At 36.4% G+C, this 16,368-nt stretch overlaps 1 protein-coding gene across 1 annotated transcript in view; it reads left to right on the top strand.

Moving 5' to 3' along the window:
• Positions 1-10,374: 10,374 nt before the first annotated feature.
• Positions 10,375-16,368, top strand: part of LOC135790954 (LHFPL tetraspan subfamily member 6 protein-like) — a 62,497-nt gene continuing 56,503 nt past the window's right edge. The window contains exons 1-2 of the mRNA XM_065301253.1: positions 10,375-10,545; positions 13,094-13,359. Of these exons, the coding sequence (XP_065157325.1) occupies positions 13,258-13,359 (102 nt within the window). The 5' untranslated portion in view covers positions 10,375-10,545; positions 13,094-13,257. The remainder of the gene's footprint in view (positions 10,546-13,093; positions 13,360-16,368) is intronic.

The raw sequence follows: 16,368 nt of genomic DNA, 5'->3' as shown, positions 1-16,368 counted from the left end.
ATAGAAGACATATCGAGAAACAAGCTCGCTGGAGGGATGAGCCAGGATGAAACAATGGCACACGTTGCACGTCAATTCTTTACACATTACCGCACCGACCAGGAGAGTCAGGAGCAAAGCCGGACGATGCTGGGTGCAGGAGTTTTGTTATGAAAGTCGTGTCGAACTACCAATTACGACTTGCATAGGAATTGTCATGAAATTATTTTGTTTTTATAAGTTTAATAATTAATATATAATATTATTACTTATTTTAATAATTATTAAACATTGTAGGTTTTGATTTAATTTTTCAAGTTGTTTACGTTTTGATAAAACTGTTTTCCGCAGATTATAATTCAATTTGTGGAAAGGTTTAAGCGTCAATTCCAAGTAGTCCCAGCGAGTGTTTGAAGCATCGCAGGTTGTTCCCGGACAAAGCTCTTTACAACTTGCGGAGATAAAATTAAATCTAGTTTACGTTCTCCACGGTCTCTTGCTATATCACTTTTTAACGACAACATGACATTTTGAAATTATCTGTAAGTCAATTATAATTTTCCAGTGTTTTTTACTCTTTTCATTCTTTTAAATTAAAAAAAATTAAAATTGAGGTTAGAATTTAATTCGCACCGTATAAGATGAGTTTTTAGGTTATGTTGTTAAATTTCATGGCCTTGGGTTTCTTGCAATAAAGTTTGTTTCGGTTTCGAGTTGGAATAACACACAATACACGTCTAATGAGTTAATTATCCTCTATTTTACGACACCTCGTTCAGGTTAATTAGCCCGCGGCGAGAAACGCGTGACTACTAAATAATTGCGTCTTCGACGGCTGCTCCGATTCTACACCTACCCTCTACAACCCTCGAGTTCTATTTAACCACGTTTTGGATCTTGTATGTTTGGACCATCTAAGAAGTCGTGTTAGTAGCGCCTGGCACAGACGTAATTATCCCTCTCAGACCTTTAGTATATGCGCGCACATATGGTGTGCTCGCATGTCCTTATAGTTAGTGCTATTCCTGACTATTCGCAGGCGTAAACCGCGCAATAAACACGCACGCCGCGTGTGGCTATGCGGAAACAATAAGCGTTTTCCCATCCCAATTGGCAGCAACCCGCTACTGTTGCTTCAGGGGCTAGTGGGTTGAGTGGTGGCGGTTACTGCTGCTGTTGCCACACGCATTGTCACAATTAGAGACAATCCCGGTGTCGGCATAACAATACGTTTAGACAATGTGGGCCAATATCAATGGGTTCGTCTGCTCATCGGCAAGCGATTGTTGCGCGCACCTCTGAAATTGGAAGGTCCTTGAGTTTGGCACGCTGCAGGCTGAACTACAAACGACGCCTGTCGTCTATGGTCTATCGATTTGATAACTGTCTTCGGGAATTCACCACAAAGCAAAATTATCACCTTTTACATCATTTACAAATGTATATTATTCATTTCAAAATAAACTAAAACCCTTATTATTCAGAGCTTAGACTTAGTAAAACAATATCCTTACAGATTTCAGTTGAGTACAAACTGATTCAAACACTCATTACTCCACCAATATTCATGCGATTGAATCGAAGCCTCACAGGCGCAGGCTCCAGCCGGAAACGAATTAAGTTTACACTGAAAACCAATGAATCGCGAAATTAGATTCAAACAGAATATGTAACAATCGAAACATTCATCTGAAGCGTTCCGAACGATCCTCATGGTGCGTTCGGGATTACACAAACCGGAAGCGCACTACCGCCGCACCGCAGATGAAGGTGGATGCTGCGTCGATAGTGGATTTTGCTAAATCAACACAATATCCTAGCATGAATAACACTGATAGATCTAGCAGCGGTAATGTGTAACACACGCGGACATAACGAGTGCTTCATATTTCATTCGGATGGATGGGAATAAAAGCATCGTGCGCTGCCGAGTTGCACTTTAAACAATTAAGCGGCTTCTGAACCTAATCAATAATAATCAACTCATCCATTAATAGATTTCTATGCTCTGTACGCATATATTATTATCTCATTGTGTATGAGGTATCATTAACAAACGGAATAAGATTATTTACTGATTCATTAGTGCAAATGTAATTAATTAGGTTTAGTTATGGGACATATGGGGACATATATTCACACAAAAATATAAAAGTATTAATTTTGCAAGTGGATTATATTGATATTTAATTATTAGCTGATTTAAACACATGAAAAATTATTTTTAATGTTATTTTGGTATAAATAATTTTTCATCCCCAATTTTACGTCTTTAAAGGTATTTTTTAGGGATAAAAAGTGGCCTATTTGATTTTCCTTGATTTTCAAACTATTTCTACACCAAAATTGATGAAACTTAGTTCAATGGTTTTTACGTAAAAGCGTAACAAACAAACAAAAAACTACAAATTTGCATTTTTTATATTTCTCTTTTATATTTGAACTTCCATTTGAATTTATACTCTAGTTTCAATTGAGTTTTATTTGATTTCATATATTACCTTTCATCCCTTATTTTGCACTCTTAAAATTATATTTTCGGAACAAAAATTAGCCTATTGGCTTTTCCATGATTAAATCTCCATACCAAAATGTATTAAAATTAGTTTTGTGGTATGCATGTAAAAGTGACACAAACAAATAAAAATTCTCAAATTCACATTTATTGTATTTGTTAGAATGTGACTTTTGGCGTTACACTTTCTACTCTATTATTCAGTCGAGTTTTATTTGACTGCAGTGTATCGTACACCAACTCGCCGTTTAATAATGCACGTTACTATAATAGTCATGTTTGATTTTGTACACCGGTGCCGCATTACGCAAACAGGCAAACCGGTATATTTATTATGACAGCGCGCTCCCGCGGCGCTCCTCGCGAAACTATAACTTTAAATTAAGTTGCGAGCGCAGGTGCGTCGCTCGCGCCGCCGGATAGAATGGCGAAACAAATAGTTTGTCTTCCGGTGTTTCCGGTCGGCAGCGCCGCGCCGCCGCCCTTCGTTGCCGTAGACTTGGGCGCGATGCTTTGTTCATCACGCGCATCTTTCTTGTTTTCTTAAGAAATTGCTTGGTGCATATTCAGGTGTGCGTTTTGGTTGTGCGCCCAAACAATGCGCCGAAAGATAACACGAAAAATAACTACAAAGAAACTGCTCACTTTAGATGAGTAGGTATTATATTTTAAACTAAATTCATTATATATTTATGAAAAGATTCAGATTAAGTCATTCTGCAATATGAAAACTATGTTTAAACATGAGAGAAAAGTCGAAATTAAATTTTTTTACCTTTAACAGCATTAAAGTAACATTTTAATGTGAGAATTCACGTATTAAACCCAGATAGAATCAGATAACGTTGCGAAACAAAATATCAAGCCCCAGGAGCGTTCCTAGAATAACCGGATGCCAGCAAACGGCTTTAATAATTTCACCCCTAAAAGCGCACTAAACGTCCAATTCGGTAATACAAATTCGCCGGCAAAGAAGGACAAAAACTACTAGTTGGTAGCACTTAACCGGAGCGACCACTTGGTCGCGCACGGACGACCCGTATTCGTTTTTCCGGTTTGCGTTCACACGGCACATCTTGATATCGTCCGCTTGCGCTTGCATTTTCTCGGATAGGGTCGATTTCCCATTGTCCTTTTTGTGGTCGTGTAATGTATTAGCCTGCACTCGTTTGTTTATAATTATACAGGGTGATTACCAAAATAATTTACAAACATTTTAGTATCTCATCAATCACATTTATCGCCAGATATTAAATTTTACGCAAACATTCATCAATTTTCGACTGGCGCAGCAAACACCATCATCGGTTTACGACATGGAAATTTCACAACCTGCTGAGTCAACACTTTCTTTTACTATAATTATCATAGTGTCGTATGTCGCTGTGGAAACTACTGTGTAAACAGCTGGGTAATATTCACATACGTCAACTGGTTTTTCTGCGTGTAGATGGAGCAGAAACCGTGGAAGAAACGAAGAGCAAACAAGAAACGAATTTTCCGCAACGTCGCTTACGTCCGTTAATTTCCCGATCGTTATTTGTTTTATAAATTATTGCGTTGTGCGTCTGCATTGTTTTCGCCCGGCGTTGCCGTCTGCATCGATGACACGGCGAAACTAGTTCCTCGGCGACTAACGAACGTGCTGGAGCAAATATTTAGTGAGAACTTTTTGTTTGCTCATGTCATAACGTTAATAACGTCCTCACGCGAAAGCAAAACAAGCTCATTCAAACGCAGAAATTGGGGTTTTTTAGTTAGAAAGCGAAAATACGTTCATAAACCACTTAATAAATTTTATTTTAATTATTATGAGATAACATGGATAAATATTTATTATAATTAAAATCGTCTATATTATAAAATTGAATCGCAAAATCTGTTGGTAAGCGCAAAACTCAACAACGCCTAAACCAATTTTTCCAATTCTTTTTTTGAAATGTTCGTTAAAGTCAAAGGTTGGTTTTTACGGCGAGAAAAATTCTTTATATAATTAATTTCTTTAAAATAAAATTGCTAATCTTATTGATAGAATTGAGCCATACTATGTCTAGAACAAGAGAGTAAAACCAAATTACGTTTTTATTAAACACTACCGAGACTAAGTCGCGAGCAAAAGCTAGTTTTATATAAATATATGAATAATTTGTAAATAAATATTTTATGTAATAATTTATTTAAATATCATTAGTATTAGTTGAAAATTAAATATAAAATAACTTTAATTGACTGAATTAAATCCGTTATTGGCGGAAATTAACAATGTATGTTCGGAACCATAAAAATGCCGCGCACGTTTTGTCGCGTTGGTCGAATCAATGACAAATTGACGAATTTATGCATATTTTTTTGATTGCGTTTGCATATCAATAACTAACTGGTTACATGTAACAATCTCACAACGTTTTTTTTTTCTCACGCATGTGCGATTCAAATCGATACAATGTTTCAAAGAGATTTGCGTAGAAAATAGAAATAAAAAGATAATAGTATAATATTTATAAAACGAATTGTAAACAATCGAATTTTTTTTATCAATAATAAAAAAATGAATCGCAAAATCTGTTGGTAAGCGCATAACACAACAACGCATTGACCAATTTGGCCAATTCTTTTTTTAAAATGTTCGTTAAAGTCCAAGGATGGTTTTACGGCAAGAAATTCGAATTATTGCCGGAAAAAAACCCTAAAACAGTCCTTTTCTATAGGATAAAAGTTGGCATTGAGATTCAATCATAGTTATAAGCAATTCTTTATATAATTAATTTCTTTAAAATAAAATTGCAAATCTCATTGATAGAATTGACACAACTATGTCTAGAACAAGAGAATTAAAACGAATTACATTTTATTAAACACCGGGTCGAAATTGCGGGCAAAAGCTAGTATTGAATAAAAAAAATGTATATCAACATAAACTAACGAAGTATAAAATTTAAATGTGAGATAAATGGTTTTGGTTGATTGTATCAGTCAAAAAGTGCTTACCAGTTAGCACAGCGATAAGAACACGTCCCATTAAATGGCGGCGACAATATCTTATAAAGCTTATTTTCTAATTGCGGAGCGTGGGCGGCATCAAACCGGCGGCGCCTGAAATAATTACATTCTAGATGCGCCCGATACTATTCTACATGTTTTGCGTATTATTCCCAACGTGCACAGCATTAAAACGTTTTTATTTACAAAATAAAATTAAAAATAACCTCAAAAATTACAACATAAATAAATACGTTTAAAGTATACAGATTTGTGTGATTGTTCAGGTGACAATTCATAACTTTGGTTTTGAATTCGCCGTGTTCCTAAGAAAATTGTCCAAAAACGTAAAACGTTTACGAGTGTCAAAGTCGTAAAGTTTCGCGCCCGCCGCCTCCTTACAATGGGATACAATTTTTGAATGCGCATCACGAACGATCGGTAAATCACTTCGATATCTTTTTGCGTTATGCGCGCCTTCCAGCACCACCGCCGTCTCCTTTATGGCGGGGGCGGGCGCGTAAAATAAATAAAAACGAGAGTAGCGCGCGCGCGGCCGCGCCCGGAATCGAACAAAAGTACAAATGACTTTTTATATGTTCGAGCGTCGTTTGGGAAACTAAAAAGTTTTTTGCGCGTTACATATTTTATCAACGAAGCTGCGGGGCGGCGATAGATAAAGACGGGGCCGGCGGAGACAAACAAAGCGCATGGGAGTGTGTGGTGTGAGAGAGTGGAGATTTGCATATCGGCGCAATGACGGTTTGTGCGTCGCGAATGCTGGGCGAGCATTTTTTTTATCCACGGATGCTCGGCGTCGGTTGATAATATTTCATTTTTTACTCATTGCGTGAACACACCAGTTTTCAATGAGTTTTAAACGGTCAGTGGCATAAAGTTTTAAATTTAAATTTTACTAGTTTTAAATTACCAGCGATTTTATTCTCATTTCATAATTCTCCGCACTCTACTAATACTAATAAAATGATGATAGATTTATTATATTATATATAAGAATGCGTGGGAAGAAAATCAGGGAAAATCGCTCAAAACGCTTGTATTTATTAGCTCGTAAGTGTTATAATTCGTATAAGTAATTTATTTGATTAGTAGAAAGTATTTCAGCTTCCTTCTTGTTTTCCCAAGCCACCGAGTTATAAAAATACCGGCCTGGGCGTGGATAATCAATTAGAGCAAAGCGTGGAATTGTAGACGAAGAAGAAAAAACGCATCCATAAATTAATCCCCGGCGCAAAGCGGCTCGGATGGGCACGAAGCCCGACGTGGCGAAATCCACGATGCGAAAGAAGCTTTGCGTTGAGAGGTTTCTCAAAAGCGCGAGCTGCGAACTGCCGCCGGCCGAACCGAATAAATCTGCAACAGGAAAGGACCTAAGAAGGATGGAAAAAATCTTGATAAATGTCGGGCGATCTTCGATGGGAGGCATGGAACTTACTGTGAAAGGTCTCCGAATAGAACTACAAAACACAATAAAAAAATATACAAATACACTAGTAAACTATAAAATCGGTTAAAAAAAAAAAAAAAAGTAAAATCAAAATAAATTCATTAAACGTTTAAAAAAATATTTTTTTAGGTCTAAATTAATTTTCCAACACTCTGTATATGTTGATTCAGTCGTCGACGCAACGAAATGTATATAATCGAGTTGAGTAGAGAAGATTTTCGTAAACAAACAAGGTTATAAAGCTTTGCGTCTGTTACACACTCGCTCGGTCGCTCGACTTTATTCGGCGAGCTTTTCATGCGCCACGCAAACACGTGCAATCTGTTTGCAGCTCGCCGCGACTATCATTACACCCAAAGAGGTATCCTTTGTTTTATTACTTGGAAGGTTTCCGGGCGGTACGGCCTCACAGCGTTTCCCGTTTGTTGCGTTTTTTTCTTCGCCTTCTTCTTCTCTGCTTTCGACCGTCGTCGGCTTGTTATTCGCGTGCTCCCTAATAGTTATCATCGTGTCGTGTCGAATCGCTTGCCGGATATGTTGATGTCCATTTCGGTGATGGACAAAAAAGGATCGAAGCGAGGAAAAAACGTAGAAATTTCAGGATATAGTGTGGGTATGAATGAGATGAATGTAGGTGGTGAAGAGGAGGAAAGAAAAATTGTGGGTTAGGTTAGTGGGAGTGGAAAAGCGGAAAATATGAAATTGGAGGAGCGACGTTGAAGGAGGAAAAACATCGGGGTTATTAATAGCCGTGAATGGAGAGGAACATAGTTAGCATTAGAATAATGGGTGAGAGGTATTATTTTTTTGGGTTTTCAATTTATTTTCATGAGTGGTGAAAATTATGATAATATTCTTAGTTGAGGTTATGTCAAAGTTAGGCAACTTTACTAATATCTTTTATTAAATACTATATTATGATTAGACTAGCTTTTGCCGGCGACTTTGTCCCGGTAGTGTTTAATAAAAATGTAATTCGTTTAAACTGTTTTGTTATAGACATAGTAGGTATGTGTCAATTCTCAATTCGCAATTTTCTTTTAAAGAAATTAATTACATAAAGAATTGCTAATAATGCACTTCAGCGCGCTATTTCGGGTTCAACTATTTAACTATTACTATGATTGAATCTCAGTGCCAACTTTTATCTTATAGAAAAGGGCTGTCTTTAAGGTTTTGTCGGCAATTATTCGAATTTTTCTCACCGTAAAAACCATTCTTGGTCTTTAACGAACATTTTAAAAATAGAATGGGCCAAATTGGTCAAGGCGTTGTTGAGTTATGCGCTTACCAACAGATTTTGCGATTCATTTTTATATTATAGATCATCGTAATTTTAGTCATTTTGCAGTTCTTTAACACATCACATCACAATCATGTTTAATCATAATTTTGCAATGCACGCGTTGTTCACGCCATACTTGTGGGAATTACAAACGAGACCGGTTGGAGTTTTAAACGTTTAATTGATGCGAAGGGCGCGCGTCCGGATTACGCACGCCGCCCCCCGCCTCCCAGCATCCAACGCACTAATTCCTACAAATTAGGGTAGCGAATAAATGAGATATTTGCAAAAAGTGACTCAAACGCAAATCGCCATTCTGGGCGCGCAGTCAAACCCCGGTCGGAAGTTGAAACGTTTGCTGGTATGCGTATACCTACCTGCTAATCGGGTTAGCGTTTACATTTTATGAATTTTCAAAATGTGCCTTCAATTTCCGAGCGTTTTTTGTGGTTGCGCATTCCCCGGGTTTGAGGAAGAGCCGAAATGTTGGAGAATTTGTTGATGCGGACGCTTTTTTAAGTGGATAATGAATGAATTATAAATTATAAATGATGCAGAAAAATGAAAGGGTTTATTTTGTTTCGAAAATTTTATTTCGTATTATTTAACAACAAATTTTTTTTTAATATTTTGATCAAAATACAGAAAAATAAAAACAAAAATTGTATTTTTTGTTTGTTTTAATAAAAATCTAAATTAACTTTGAGCATTTATTAAAAAAAAGTAATATTTACCCTTGTTATACAGTATGGAAAAACATTATACCTTAATATAAATGACATAAACATAATTTTGAGGTTATTTGCACATGAGAATAGCCTTCAAATTAACCGAAAAATAAATGAATAAATTTTATCTTTGTTTTATTAAAAAATTAAATTAACTTTCGGTATTTGTTTAAAAAATAATATTTACTCATGATATACAGAGTAAAAAATTTAAATTAATGACATAAATTGATATTGAGGTTATTTACATGTCAACATAACCTTCAAATTAACCTAAAAATAAAAAAAAGCATCTCCAATTAAAGCCAATAGGTATATTCATCTAACTAAAAAAAACATCAAACTCACTTAAAAACCAATTTTACATCCAACTAAATTGAACCTGAATGTTTAAATAAAACCTATTCAAAAATTCATTACCGGTAATCCTAAAAACAACGCCACATACACGTCGCTATTCAAATTCAATTCAAGCATTCAAATTCTCAATTAACACTGCACAAAACAAAAAAAGCACTCACTGTACGTTGCATCATCATTGCAAAACATGTCCACTAAATTGCTCCTAGTTTAATGACATTATTCTGCGTTTACGCCGTGCAATTTGTATTTACTCAATGAATTAGGCGCAAATATTTAACTCCACACATTTTATCAAAGCGGGAAATAAATTCATTTATAAAAAATATATAAAGCAAAAATGCAAAAAGAGGAATTCAAATTTGTCATATTTTTTCGTTGTTGGATTTGACTTGTCTTGACTCTGAATGGGTTGACTGATGTGAATTTTGAATTGTGAATTGCGAATTGCGAATTGGAATGACGAGTCATGAGCGGTCGTTGAAAAGTGGCTTCGTGCTTCGTACTCTACGTGCGGAATTCGAATGTCGCAATGTCCCTGGAATTCATCAGCATGTTTTACTTTAACCGTCCTTTTTCAGCTGCATTTACATGTCAGCAACCGCAAGAATCCAGTTGGGAGTGAAACGAGTGGCAGCTCCACGAAAGGGGTCCGCACAAATTGGCGACGACTTTGAATATTATTCGCCTCATTTAATCATCAATAAAACTGATTTAACAGTTTCCGCTTTGAGCACTGAGAAAAAAAGTCGGAAAAAATGATACAGCGGTAAAAGTTTCAACGAGAGCACTCAGCATGCATTAAAAATTCACTTTTAAGTACTTACATAGAAACAATTTAATTTTAAGCCTATAAAATAGAATACAATAAACAGAAAATGCAAAAAAATAAATTAATTAAATTTAAATTTTTTATTTACTAAAAACTATAATTTTTAAATTAATACTTATCTGTGTGATAGCTAGGTAGAAGTACAGATCACACGGCGTCGCGACGCCGATCGCTGGTTGCTGGCGGCGGCAGCGGAGGCGGCGCGGTAGCTCAGTTGCGCTCCGGCTGGCGCGACGCGTGCATCGCGATCGACGGCTACGCACGTCCACTGAATTCATCGTTAGGATAACACAATTAATACTCCATAATACCTTAAAAATATTTTCACTCATTTACTTAAAATCAAAAGCATCGAAAATTAAAGTTAAAATATTATACGTGTCTCGGATAAAAATACATGTAAGTAGATTATTTTTAACTTTATAGTATAGTAGTGAAGTGTGTCTATGGCTATAAATAGAAATAAATCACCTTCACCGCCGCGAAAACTCATGACAAAATTACGCGCATTTGTGAGTAATGAAAATTTAATTTTCAAGTATTATTAAAATTTGTTTAGCGTAAACAAAACATGAATTTATCACGTACGAACCGGATGTTGATGCAACAAAATGCACAATATAATCGTACACTCTACTACATTTTTAAGTAGCTGCTGGCAATGTAAACATGAACTTTATTAAGTTGATAAAACACTGCTGTTGTTGCAACTCACAATTAAAATTTAAATTCTACGCATGTACAAAAACCAACACAAGGGAAAAATTTTATTAAAAATTATTACATTTTTCACTTTATACATTAAATACAATTCTTCATATTCCTCATATTTTTTATATTTTATTTCTGATAAATGTTTGCTTAGTTAAGCCCATTTTATTTTTTCGTTCGAGCAGAAATTTTTATTCGATTTGTACCCGGGTGCCGAGCGATACTCTCGTGTTCTTTTATTTGACATCAAGTTAAAGTTCATTTCAATACGAAACTTTTGTGCGTCGTCGCTCCTTCGATTTTTCCAGCTGAAACGAGAGAAAAATCAGCGAATCTGGTGTGCATAAAAATTCGACCGGAATCGCTGCAAAGTTTTAATTGTGAATTAATAACATTCGCTTTGTCTCGACCCGAGATGCTGCACTGGGGCTTTCATCAAGTGTTCAATTATGCGATTCGAAGTTTCGTTCGACGGTTGTGCTTTGTTCATTAGCGCGCGCATTTGAGGAGGTGATTTCTGTGTTCTGAGTTTTAATGCGCGGTCTCATCGCGCACAATTTCAACTTGATTCCGGCAAAATTGCAAACCAAATCGTAATCTGGATCAGAACAACTTGAAATTTAATCTGCTTTTTGATTTAATGAGGTTTATATTGTTTTAAATCTTTTTTTAAAATTTTTAATTTAATGGACAATGCTTTGACTTGCAGTATAAGTTCTGAACATTCAATTTTGTGTGTATTTTTAAGCACATTTGAGAATTTGTACTATTGGGCTGTATCATAAAGTATAAATGTGTGTTTTGTTAGATTGTATTTGCTTTTTTTTGTTTTTATCCTAAGCGATTGTATAGAAAATGAGAATATAAGGAAAACCCATGAAAATACAAAATCGTGACCACGTCAGTTCGATAATAAGCACTCGCATTTCGACCCGGTAGTTTCGGTTGCGTTGAAAGCGTGCCTTATATAATAGAAACCCCGGCATCACGAGTCGAAACGGAGTAGTGCAAACTTTTCTTTCCTCTAGCGCGCGCTTCCGACCCGACAGTTTCCAACCGGCTTTCCTCTCGCACGAAGCGTTCGTTTCCGCGCGCACCAGCGCGACATGCACACGCCCGCCAACCGCCCACGATGTCATTTCCGCATTCCAACTCGATACACCTGCTGATACTGAAACAGAAATGAAAATTTCCAAAACCTTTTAAATCTTTTATATTACATGTCACAAATTGAAAATTACGCAATTGGTTCAGAAAACCTAAAAAAGTAATTTGGCCGGAAAATTGACGGAAAAATGATTGTTTGATCTTTGAAGTCACATCGACGCACACGCATCGACAAATTGTGCGTCTTGTGTGGGTTTTTCTTCGAGGGGGTGGTTAAGCTCTACGCCGGAATAAAAACGAAATAAAACCGGTTAGTAGCGTGCCGCTTAGGCACGAGAACAACAAAGCCGGGGCAAAATCCTCAAATAAATATGAAATATAAAAATGTGTATGAACATAAAACCAGAACACTTGAAATCCACACGCGATCCACACACACATACATAGAGATATGAAAAGAGAGGAAAAAATCAGAGATTTGGAAAATATTAAATTTTCCACTGTCGAAATCCAACCAAAAACAATAAAACTATGCAATTTGCTCAACGCATATTACACCCTATTTCTGAGACGATGATATTGGAAACACTTAGTGCGACAAGTCAAGACGCGATACATTTTTCTAAAATGTGAAAGGAACCGAAAGAGAAAAAAACGATTTCAAGGGTTAACGCGCTCCGAAGACGTTTAGAAGACATTGCTTTGCATCGGCGCGTTCAATTTTTACGATTATGTTCGATTATGGTTTATATCAGTTCGTGCGGTAAACTTCAACCCGGTAATGTGACCGTTTTCACCCGAAATAAAAGAAATAAACTTTATATAATAATTTGATTCCTATGCATTTAAATACATTTATTTTTATTCGCGTATTATTTCGAAAACACACACAAATCGCAGTTTAATAAACAGTAAATATTAATGTTTAATGTTTATACTAGCGGGACGCGTAATTAGATATTATATCAATCAGCGCAACTTTGCGAATTACATGCGCGTGTAAATTAATCAATATCAATATCATGTACTCGTATTCGTTTACATTCAGCACACGGCGTTAATTTACCAACTAATGCAAATTGTATTAATTGATTTACATCAGCAAATTATGATGTAATTTATTTTTTAGTTTCAGGTTCTCGTGTTCCCCGATATTAATAGTGTGTATGAAGAAAAATGTAGTTTCTGCAGACATCATGTGACTGCGCTTGTGACAGGTCGACGATTCGAGATGTGAGACGCGTGCGGAAGGATGTGGCAGAACTAAAGATAGTGTGGGGGTGTCTCGAGACGATGGCGACGTCGTTGACATGCGTCGGCATCTTGTGGGCGACGCTTTCGCTCGCAGCCGCTCTATTGTGCTGCAGTGGGTTTTACATGCCTTTTTGGATACAGGTAATGTTTTCCATATAAAGCCAGTATTTTTGACATTCAAAGACTTTTAAACGTCTGAATTTAAATGAATGCAAGTTATCTGTTACGTGTGCATCCTGTTTTCCCACTGGAAATGTTTTTTTCTTCTTTAACATCTTCGCAAACGAGTCGTGGGGCACTGAAAGGTGCGGCGACACTCTTTTGGAAGGACTGCAATTGAAAAATATTCAATTTTGTCGAGCTCTCTGAGGAGTCGAAGCTACACAAAACTCCGAAGAGTAAATATTTTCGAAATTCGCAATTCAACTTGCCTTCAGAAGCTAAAAAATAAAAATATAAAAATATTTACAGTTTAAACATTTAAAATGTATTATTTTAATGAATTTACCATTTACAGTTTTAAATTTGTGGTTTTAAGCAAAGCTAACATGTTTTTGAATTTTATTTTGTTTCCTTTTGTGGTACGCTTATTTATGGTCCTGGAAGAGCAGATTTTTAACTGCGTTGTGCCCGGGCGTCGACTTGTGATTAAAACTCGCCGGCCGGCAGATAAATGCACGCTTCGACTTTTATTGCGGTTGTTCCTCGGACTTTCTGCCGGCTCAAATTGCAAACGGCCATGCATCTCTCGAAACCGCATCCGATATATGCGATCATAATGTTGTTAATGCGTCGTTATTACTGCGGAAGCACTCAAAAACACTCCAATCGCTAATAACGCATTCGCTCACCAATTCAACTCGCATTCGGGTTTTAAACTTTAGTTCTTCAACCAGTTTCACAAAACAATAGAAACCTATTAATTTTAAATTTATTTTATAAATTATATCCGTTGGAAAATTAGACAAAAAAACAAATTACTTTAAGTATAAAAAGCGTGAAATTCAATTTGACAACCGGTCTGCGTCTTTATTTCGCGTTAAACTGCTCACAAATGAAATAATAAAATTCCGTGCGGAGCGTCAAGTAAAAATTATGCATAAGTAATATCATCTTTTTTTCTTAACCCTCGCTTCCGTTTATCAGTCGCTGGCGTCTCGGAAAAATAAAAAAATTGTCACGGATGCCCGGCGCCTTCTCTGCGCTAATCCGTTTTATTTTTCGCGCATTTTTTCGACGTACCTCCAGAAGTTTGATAAGAAGGCTCAGAGGACAAAGCCAATACGGACGCATTTAAATTTTTGGTTTTCCAACTCGCACCTCACACAAAAGATTTTTTTTCACGCCGAATATAATCCAATAAAACTTTTTTTAATTGAATTATAACTTGAGTGAAAATTTCCGCTGTTTGATAAATTTGTTGTCTATTTCTTGCGCGTTGTTGTTGTTGTTGTTGAGGAATTTTGACGCTGACGCGCAGAAGAATAAGAGATGACTTTTGTAATTCAGAAAAAAAGCGAAAAATTAAAACCGACAGCGCACTGCAATGCCGCTTTGTCAAATATTAAAATAAATGGCATGGTCGTAACACGAGAAATGCTCGAGGACGACGCGATGTGCGCACCAGTCAGGACGAAATAATTAAATAATCAATTCGTTTGCGTACGCTCGGTCTTTTTTTTTGTTAACGCCGCGTCGTGCGAATATGACAGGCGGACATGACATTTAAATAAAACACTCATACACGCCTACAATAGCACGATATTTTCTGTTTTACTATTCCGGACGTCAAAGAACATTCTGGAAGAAATTAAAGTTATATTATTCATATGCAATTATTTTTTTATTAATCAGGCGCGAAATAAAACGTGAAATATTAATTAAAACGTATGCGCATTGTAGTTTATGTTAATTAAAATTCTCGCATGCAGCAATTAAAATTTTAATCAATTGTCAGTTCCGCAGTAGATTGATTACGCTGCATTCTATCGCTGAGTTAATTATGAAATGTTCGCTTCTTCGGTTTCGGACGATTGCTGACAGCTGCATGTCGTTGATTGTGCTCAATTAAGATCCAGCAGGGTGCATCTTGCATCTGGCAATGCTTCCAACATCCCAGATAGTAAATCCGGGAATGTAGGTCGTCGACTCGCAGCTCAGTCAATAAACTCTACCAGAATACGCGTAACAAAATCGAAATTTCTTGTTTTTTTTTTTCAATTTTTTCTCTGTTGGTATTGTAGAGGCAATGAAAAAATTACTCGGAAATTTATGAAAGTGCTGAATTTATTCGTGCTTAATTTGTTCGCGAACCGGATGTACCAAATGTAGCTTGAAATTAACATATCACGAAGTGCAAAAGGGCGGCCTGACTGCGAAAGAGATGTTGTTGACAATATGCGCGACCTGCGCGAGTCCCACAGGGAGAGCATGGCCGCACAAAAGGGGTGCTTCTCGGCGTGTCGCCCTGCTCTAATTATGAATTCCTGCAATGTCTCAGCGTGTGCTACGCGCAACGGGACGGCATTTTTTTTTTGCTTTGTTCTCTGCAATTTTCACAGCGCAAACCGAATTTTTTTTTTCTGCTATGGACGACACTGGGCCTGCTGCGTCGCGTAAAAGTATAATTATACTCACGTACAATTTCGCCGAAAGCGTAGGTATATTTTTTCTTGTTGTAATAATTTTTTTTAAAGCCGGTGAAATTTGGCATGAAATAAAATAGTGTGGGGCGCGGAAGTGAAAATGAAAACGAAATTTCGAGGTAGGGAAGAGCAGTGATGGAAATCCAGGCGACGGCATTAGTATTCTGGGTCGGTGTACAAAAATCTGATAATTTAAATATTTTCATCAAGGTTAAATTGGATTGCTCTTTGACTACGTAATCAGGGGATGCATTAGTGTTGAATATTTATAAGTAAAGAGACACTTATGTCACACATATTAAAATATTACGAAAAAAGCTTTTATTTTGACTTAAAAAACTGTTTTTTGGAAAATTCAGTGATATTACGCTTGCTTTTATTATTTTTTATAATATATTTTATTTTTTGGGCTTCCGTCTGGTTCAAATAGCAGGAAAAATAAAAAAATACCAAAATTAACAAAATTTGACAAAAATATTTTTTATAATTAAGTTTGACAGATAAA

Source organism: Atheta coriaria, unplaced genomic scaffold (genome assembly GCF_025399875.1).
Source record: "Atheta coriaria isolate IRGN ID8LTWV9N9 unplaced genomic scaffold, Caltech_Dcor_3.1 hic_scaffold_4_pilon, whole genome shotgun sequence".
Lineage (NCBI taxonomy): Eukaryota > Metazoa > Arthropoda > Insecta > Coleoptera > Staphylinidae > Dalotia > Dalotia coriaria.
This window is presented reverse-complemented; position numbering and strand designations above follow the sequence as displayed.